This window comes from Octopus bimaculoides, chromosome 29 (assembly GCF_046866305.1).
Source record: "Octopus bimaculoides isolate indiv1 chromosome 29, ASM4686630v1, whole genome shotgun sequence".
In the NCBI taxonomy this organism is placed as follows: domain Eukaryota; kingdom Metazoa; phylum Mollusca; class Cephalopoda; order Octopoda; family Octopodidae; genus Octopus; species Octopus bimaculoides.
Genome location: NC_142956.1, coordinates 1,200,838 through 1,210,837, shown reverse-complemented (window position 1 = coordinate 1,210,837; position 10,000 = coordinate 1,200,838). Strand labels below are relative to the sequence as shown.

At 39.7% G+C, this 10,000-nt stretch overlaps 1 protein-coding gene across 50 annotated transcripts in view; it reads right to left on the bottom strand.

The window, feature by feature from the left end:
* Positions 1–10,000, bottom strand: part of LOC106875649 (uncharacterized) — a 158,682-nt gene that overhangs the window by 20,597 nt on the left and 128,085 nt on the right. For all 50 annotated transcript variants that reach the window (XM_089345405.1, XM_089345385.1, XM_089345419.1 and 47 more), the window contains one exon: positions 434–520. In XM_089345405.1, the coding sequence (XP_089201531.1) occupies positions 434–520 (87 nt within the window). The remainder of the gene's footprint in view (positions 1–433; positions 521–10,000) is intronic.

The window sequence follows — 10,000 nt, the reverse complement described above, 5'->3', positions numbered from 1 at the left end:
ATATATACACACACACAAATATACACATATATACACACACACACATATATATATACTTATACAGACATATATATACACACAAATATATACATATACACATACATATATACACACACATATATATACACACACATATATACACGCATATATATAGATATACACCTATACTCACACACACACATATATATACACGTACACACACATATACACACATATAAACACACATACAGATATATATATACATACACACATACATATACTCTCCCATATATACACATACATACACACACATATACTCATAAACATACATATACATGCACACATATGCACATACGCCCACATACCCTTTTCCTCGCATACCAACAAGGGGGGGGGAGCAGAGACAGGAAGACGGGACAGAGATGCGGAAGCAAACGAAAGACGAGAGACTCACTTTGGATTCAGCGTCAATAAATTTCACTCCTTTGTATGAAATGGACAGCGTTATCGAAGACACACTGGCCATGTTTTCGGTAGATTTCTGAAACGAGAAGCAAAGAGGAGGTAAGTCTTGCAAACATAAAACCAGGATGTTCACATAAATATATATATAGATTTCTTTGAGGTGAGGTGCCTGAACTCACTGGCCGATGAATTCGTAAGTGCCTTTCTTATCGTTGATTTTTGGTGTCGCATGGCCAAAAATTACCGTGAATTTTTTTTTAGAGACACTTTCAAATTTATCAGAATATTTGGGCTGAAGATTGGAATAGTGAAATTTTCATTCGCTTAACCATGAAACGATTCGTATCCAATTAACTAAAGACTTGTTTTGTTTACGCTTTTCCCTCCGGTTTTTTGTTCTATGTGTGCCATAGATATCGCCATCCGTTTAGAGAAAAATTTGTAGTTTAGAATCAGTAGTTCTTTGACTGCTATTTCTAAATTTTCAGTATGTTGGAGAAGCAACTCAATGCTAATCCCTGTATATTTATGATGATAAATGGTTTTACCGATAAAGGTTTTTTCATACTGAACTACTTGGCAAAATTGTTAATTATTAATTCTATTACTAATTGACGATTCCCTGCCCTTATTCTTGTATATGTTATATTTGATATCTCTAAGTTAGATGGTTAAACCGTAATCCCTCCACAAGAGGACTTCTTTTCATACGGGACTATTTGTGACGCACATGGAATAGATTTCTTTGGGGTGAGATGCCTGAACTCGCTAGCCGATGAATTCATAAGTGCCTTTCTTATCGTTGATTTTTGGTGTCGCATGGCCAAAAATTACCGTGAATTTTTTTAGAGACACTTTCAAATTTATCAGAATATTTGGGCTGAAGATTGGAATAGTGAAATTTTCATTCACTTAACCATGAAACGATTCGTATCCAATTAACTAAAGGCTTGGTTTGTTTGCGCTTTTCCCTCCGGCTTTTTGTTCTATGTGTGCCATAAATATCGCCATCCACTTTAGAGAAAAATTTGTAGTTTAGAATCAGTAGTTCTTTGACTGCTATTTCTAAATTTTCAGTATGTTGGAGAAGCAACTCAATTGCTAATCCCTGTATATTTATAATGATAAATAGTTTTACCGATAAAGGTTTTTTTCATACTGAACTACTTGGCAAAATTGTTAATTATTAATTCTATTATTAATTGACGATTCTCTGCCCTTATTCTTGTATATATATAGATAGATAGATAGATAGATAGATGTGACCTGTGTTTAGAAGAATTTTACCAGATTTTTACATCTAAAGGTAATGCAGTAAATACTAGACAAGAACAAGCGTTGAGAAGCTTGCACGTGAGAAAATTCATATTTGCCCAGTGTAAATGAATAATAAACAAGTAAGCAACAGAATGTTTTGAAATAATGAAATTATTTCCAAAGACCAGCTCCATCAAGATTAACAGTTCAGGGAATATGTGACAAATTTGAGCAGACTGGGTCCATCTGCAATGCGCAGAAATGTGGTCAACCGGTCAGTGTTCACACTGAAGAAAGTGAAATGCTTATGGGTCAAGCATTCACTCAAAGTCCCCAGAAATCAAAAGAAGGCTTTCAATGAGCTAGGCATCTCGTGCAGGCCCCTTAGTCGACTCATGAACCTGTTAGGTTTTAAAAACAGAAAGAGAGGTATAAAAAGAACATCCCATTCATAATATGCAACGGTGTACCTCATTTAATCTATTGTTATTATTATTATTACTATCAATAGGGAGAAAGAGAGAGAGTGAGAGACAGAGAGAGAAAGAGAGAAAGAGAGAAAGAGAGAGAGAAAGAGAGAAAGAGAGAGAGAAAGAGAGAGAGAGTGATAAAGATAGATAGACATCTATATAGAGACAAACAGTAAGATAGATAGATAGATAGATAGCCACTAATACTAACTCCTATACTGTACATTAGATAATGTAGTCCTAGATACACTATGCCTGAATAAAAGATGGGATGGTCACAGTTGGAGCCTCTTTAATCATAAGTCTACTGGATCATTACTGACCTGGGGTTAAACAACAACAGCTATAGCCACTAATACTAACTCCTATACTGTACATTATATAATGTAGTCCTAGATACACTATGCCTGAATAAAAGATGGAATGGTCACAGCTGAAAACATCTTTGATCGTAAGTCTCTCTGGACCAGGACTGACCTGGGGCTAAACAACAACAACAACAACTACCCACTCCCATCCCTCTCTCCCACATCCACATACCCCAGTCCATAGAAGCCCACCTCCTTTTAAGTCTTAATGTCCACGTTCTCCGCCCTTCCATTTCCATAATGTTACTTCAATTCCCTTGGGCCAATATCTTAAGGCAACAGAAAAAAGTGGGTGGCACAGTGCCACCACTTGGCTCATCTCTATCCCTTACACACACACACACACTCTCTCTCTCTCTCTTCTATAGTACCCATTCTCTTTCTCCATCTTTCTCTTCCCTGCAGCTCTTCTCTCTCTCTATCGCTTTCTCTCTCTCACCCCCCCCCCCTCTACAGCCTTCTCTATGCTTTGTTTTTTTCTCTGTTCTCTCAACCATGACGCCACTCTACCATAGTGGAGTGGTTGAGGTTGAGAATAAGGTGGTAGGGTTGTTTTCTAAAACTGTGGTGGTGGTGGAGACAGAGGCAGAAGTGGCGGTGGCAGTGGTGGAGGGTAACCCAGGCTGACAAGAACCTATTACACACACACACACACACACACACATGGTTCCAATTTTTTTACTTGTTTCAGTCATTTCACTGTGGCCATGCTGGAGAATCATCTTCAGTCAAACAAATTGACCCCGGGACTTGTTCAGGCTGCAATCTGATCTGGCAGAGTTTCTACAGCTGGATGCCCTTCCTAACGCCAACCCCTCCGAGAGTGTAGTGGGTGCTTTTTACGTGCCACCCGCACGAAGGCCAGTCAGGTGGTACTGGCAACGGCCACGCTCAAAATGGTGTATTTTACGTGCCACCTGCACAGGAGCCAGTCCATCGGCACTGGCAACGATCTACATATAAATATATATACATAATTAAGGGATCAGGGTCAATTATGTTTAATTATGTTTATAAATGTATATGAACTTTTAAATAAGTTCTCCACCGATAATGGTGTTTACATACCGAAGGGCTTGGTAAAATTATTAATTGTTGATTTATTAATAAATTAATAAATTGATAAACCTTTACCCTTTTAATTGTAATAATTATAAATATATATATGTATATATACATACACATGCACATTCAGCACTCATACACACACATATATACACGTGATCACAAACAATATTATATACCAAACTCTAAATACTAGTGGAGAGTAATCTCAACTATTGTTATATATAGATTGATATTCCTGCTGTCATGAGAATTCTGTCTTCTAGGTACACAAATATTTATCTATACATATACACACACGCATATATACTCTCATATCTCTCTCTCTCTCTCTCTCTCTCTCTCTCTCTCTCTATATATATATATATATATATATATATATATATATATATATATATATATATAGATAGATAGATAGATACATACATACGTACATACGTACGTACGTACATACATACATATGCATATACACATACACATTTACAAACATTGATATTCACATACTTATACATGCACACATATTTATACATACACACAGTGTTTGTGTCTGTGTGTATATGTGTGTATATATATATATATATATATATGTATATATATATATATATCTATATATATACATATATATATATATATATATATATACATATATATATATATATATATATACATATATATATATATATATATGTGTGTGTGTGTGTGTGTGAGTGTGTGTAGATATAGAAAGAGATATGCGCATTATATATCAGTGTGTGCGCTTCTACTTATGTGTGTGTATGTGTGTGTGTGCATCTATCTGTGTATGTGTGTATGCGTGTGTATGTTATCCAGTGTGTCCCTAATTTGTCTCCCCCCCCCACTTCCAACTCTTGTCCAATGTCTTCTTCCCTGTCCATCTTGTATATCTATGACCTGTCTCGAGTGGCTACTTTGGTCAATGGCCAAATTATGGGTGTGGCGCGGGGGTGCGGGGGTGGAGACGTTGGTGTGGGGGGGAGGGCCGATGGTGTGGTTCTGTGCATGAACAGTGATACTGTTTGCGGTGGTGGTGGTGGTGGTGGTGGTGGTCCTGGTGACGATGATTGCAAAGGTGGCGATGGTGGTGGTGGTGGTGGTAGTGGCAGTGATGAGGGTAAAAGTGCCAGTGTTGTTGGTGGTGGTGGTGGTAGCTGTGGTAGTGCTGCGATGGTGTGGTGGTGGTTGTGGTGTTTGTGGAGGTAGTGGTTGTAGTGGTGATGGTGTTTATGGTGGTGGTAGTGGTGTGGTAGTGGCTGTGGTGGTTGTGATGGTGGTGGTGGTGGTAGTGGCTGTGGTGATGTGGTAATGGTGGTGGTTGCGGTGCTAGTAGTGGTAGTAGGGGTTGTGGTTGCTGTGGTGGTTGTAATGGTGGTGGTACTGGTGTTTGTGTTGTAGTTGTCAGTTGTGTTGATTTCATCGACCCCATTGCTTCTCTGGTACTTAATATATCAACCCCAAAAGAATAAAATGCAAAGCCAACATCGGCGGGATTTGAACTCAGAACAAAGCAGCAGACACACACACACACATACATCCGGCCATAGAAACCATGCCAAAGCAGACATTAATGATGATAATGGTGATGATGATGATGATGCAGGCATGGCCATGTGGTAAGAAGCTTGCTTCACAACCACCTTGTTTCCAAGTTCAGTCCCACTGCATGGCACCTTGGGCAAAGGGTCTTCTGCTACAGCCTTGAGACAACCAAAGCCTTGTGAGTGGATTTGGTCGGCAGAAACTGGAAAGAACCCTATAGTAAGTGTGGCTGTGTGGTAAGTAACTTGCCTCACAACCACATGGTTCCAGGTTCAGTCCCACTGCATGGCACCTTGGGCAAGTTCCTTCTACTAGAGCCTTGGGCCAACCAAAAGCCTTTTAAGCTGATTTGATAGACAGAAACTCAAAGAAGCCTGTTGTGTATATATATGTATATATATGTATGTATATATGTATGTATATATATGTATGTATATAAGTATGTACATATATGTATGTATATATGTATGTATATAAGTATGTATATATATGTATGTATATATGTATGTATAATAAGTATGTATATATATGTATATATATATGTATGTATATAAGTATGTATATGTGTGTGTGTATATTTTTGCCTTGCAGTAAACAAATGTCCCCACCATACAAGCAGTGTTGTTTGCAATCTTCTGTAAAAACATGTCCGGTCGTTTTGGTGCTTGTGCTTCAAGAACCAGGGGTGTAAAACATTGACCTTGCTTCAAAAGAGATAGGGGTCAGCAACAGAGAGGGCCTCTTACTCACAGGGAAAATCTGCCTTGCAGAGTTTTCGAGTTCGCCTCTAACCCATGCAAGCATGGAAAAGCGGATGTTAAAACAGCCGTCAAGGAATCTAACGCCAGCATCACGTCGACAAGCATCACCAGAAATACCACGACGACCACCACCACCATGACAATCATCATCATCATCAACATCATCGTTGTCATCACCGCTGCCGTCAACAGCCTCATCAGCATCACCATGACCATCACCCAAACCATCATCACCACCAGCATCATCGTCATCACTGTCATCATCATCAGCAGCATTATCACAACCATCATCATCATTGTCATCACCATCACCGCCACCACCACCAGACTAATGCTTGCACCATTGAAAAACCGACCACCATCACCACCAATAAACAGTAATATCATCACCATTAGAACCAACCAACCACCACCACCACCACCTCCGCCGCCACCGCCACCACCACCACCGCCGCCACCGCCACCATTTGCCAAACAAAGAACCCTGATTGGTAACAGAAAAACTAATTGCTCTGTGGTATGGGCCACAGAAAAGGAGTCCCCGCGGAGGGGGATCAATCAATTTCGTACAAAACCAATCGACAGACGAAGAGGAGAGAGAGAGAGAGAGAAAGAGAGGGAGGGAGAGAGAGAGGGAGAGAGGCGGGGGGGGAGGGAAAGATAGGCGGTGGAGCACCAGAGGTGTGGATGGAGCACGAGTGAATTGCTATACACAATTGTTGGCGTACATCACATGGACAACACACACAGAGAGACACACAGACAAAGTCATACGGAAAATGACGGAGAGACATGCACACACACGCACACACTCATATATATACACACATACACACACGCACATGCACACACTCATATATACACACACACATGCACATATATAAATATATATAACAGTTACATATACACGGTCATACAGACACAGACATATACACACACACACACAATTACACACATATATACATACATATATACACACAAAATCACACACACACACAGATATACAAACACAAAAATACACACACACATATACACACACAGATACACACACACACACACACACACATATATATATATATATATATATACACACACACAGATATACAGACACAAAAATACACACACACATATATACACACACACACACACACACACATAAAATACATATATATATATATATATATATATATATATATACACACACACAGGCAGATATACATAGACACATGCACACAGGCAGATATACACACAAAAACACACACACACACACACAGACGGCGAAAAATTAAAAGGTTAGGTGTCGAGGAGGTGTGCCAGAGAACGAGCTATTAATGTGCCACCACCACTGTGCCACCAACGAATGAGTTCTGCCACCACCACCCCCGGCGCTGCCCTTCCATCCCCTTCCCCACCCCTGCCCTCCTTCCCCCCCTTCGTTCTTCTTCTTCTCGTTGTCGCCGTCGTTTCTGATGTCGTTGTTGTCGTCTTTCATAAGGAAAACCGAAACATTTTGCGTTGATTAATAAAAACCTGCAAATCCCTTGTCGTTTGCACAGAGATTTCGGTAAAATTTCCGCGTTTAGGTGTGTGTGTGTGTGCATGTATATCTATATGTGTGTGTGTGTGTGTATATGTGTATCTATCAATATATATATACATATATATATGTGCATGTGTGTGAGTTGGTATGTATGAATGTGTGCATGTATGTGTGTATGAATACACATATTCAGTGTAAATATGTGTATGTGTGTGTTTTTATGTGACTATAGTACGCATAGAACTATGTATATAAATATATGTGTGTGTGCATTATATATATATATACATATACACATATATACACATTTTTGTGTTTGTATATATATATATATATATATAGAGAGAGAGAGAGGGGGGGGGGGGAAGGGGGGGAGAGTGAGAGAGAGAGATTGAGGTGTCTGTGGTGTGAAAATATATACATTTTTATGTGTATATACGCACGTGTGTGTGAATATATACACATTTTTGCACACACACATATATATATATATCTTTGGATATATGTACCTCTTTATGTATACATAGATATGAGTGAATATATATATATATATATATATATATATATATATATACACACACCTTGTTATCATCATCACGATGTATTCTTATACACGCATACATCGAATGAGTTAAGGCATGTTTGCCTATTGAGAGAGGGGACAGTGTGAAGAGGTGGGTAAAAAATATCCAGTGACTATATTTATTGAAAACTATCTGTTTAAATACTGTCTTGTTGTCTGTCTGTCAATCAATCGATCAATCAATCAATCAATCAATCCTTTCATTTATCTGTCTGTCTAATTTTCCATCTATCCTCTATCGGGCTCGTTATCATTACGTAGATAGATAGGTTGAGGTGTGGCTGTGTGGTAAGTAGCTTGCTTACCAACCACATGGTTCTGGGTTCAGTCCACTGCATGGCACCTTGGGCAAGTGTCTTCTAAGATAGCCTAGGGCCGCCAAAGCCTTGTGAGTAGATTTGGTAGACGGAAACTGAAAGAGGCCCATCGTATATATATATATGTGTGTGTGAGTGTGTAGGTGTGTCTTTATGCCATTGATGTCCCCCCCATGACTTCTTGGCAACTAATGCTAGTGTGTTCACACCCTCCACCCCATAACTTAGCAGTTCAACAAAACAGATCAACGGAACAAATAGTGAGGTTGATACATTGAAGTGAAAGTTTCTCGAGGCTGTGGCCCAGCGACATGTATATAAGCACATGTATGTGTGTGTGTGTGTGTGTATGTCTTGCGAGTTACTTGATGACTCTGTCAGAGCTGGTGCCACATAAAAAGCACCCAGTCCCCACAGTAAAGTGGTTGGCATTTGGAAGGGCATCCAGCTATAAAAAACCTTGCCAAAACTGCCCCCCACCTGTGCTTGTGCCATGTAAAAAGCATTCAGTCTGGTCTAGGGTAGGTTTTCTACCTGGCCGGCTCCTGTCAACTGCCCTACCTATGCATGCATGGAAGATAGACAGATGATGATGATGATGATGATGATGATGATGATACAGGCAATTATGTGGATAAACAAACTAGATATATCAAATATTGGTTCCAGGTTCAGTCCCACTGCGTGGCACCTTGAGCAAGTGTCTTCTAATATAGCCTCAGGCCGACCAAAGCCTTGTGAGTGGATTTGGTAGACAGAAACTGAAAGAAGCACGTCGTATATATGTGTGTGTATATATATATATATATATATATATATATATATATATATATATATATATATAGAGAGAGAGAGAGAGAGAGAGAGAGAGAGAGAGAGAGAGAGAGAAAGAGAGAGAGAGACAGACAGACAGACAGTTATAAACATACATGTATTCTTACACACATACATATATCTACTCACACATTTATGCACTGATATATACATTGTATATGTATGTATGTATACATATAAACACATACACACACTGCAATACATATATATATATATATATACACACATACACACACTGCAATACATATATATATATATACACACACTGCAATATATATATATGTATATATATATATACACATGATATAAATCCATGAGGTAAGGTAACCTACTCAAAACCAATAAACTCAATCAATTAAATTCTCCGTGACAGCAAAACACCAGCCCCCACCTCCCTGACCAACCCTGCCAGGACCACCACCCCCTATTCTAATTTCGATTCCGGACCAATACCCACAGTTATGTTGTACACAACAACTGCATCGCCGCCTGCTCGCCCTGCCCTTCCTCTACCCGTCCAGCCATGCCTTCCCCTATCCGTTCGTCTAACCCCTTCTTTTCCCCCCTCCCCCGCTTTCTTTGCCACTGCTCCGCCTCTCAAGCAACAATTGAAGAAATCCCCAAGGGGGGAGGGAGAGGAAGGGAGATAGGGGAGGAGGAAGAGAGAGAGAGGGGAAAGTGAGAGGAAGAGGACAGAGAGAGAGAGAGAGAGATACAGAACAATAGACAAAATGACAGAGAGAGGGAGGAAAAGAGACAGGGAGAGGAAACGGCAGAGAGAGAGAGGGAGACAGAAGGAGGAGA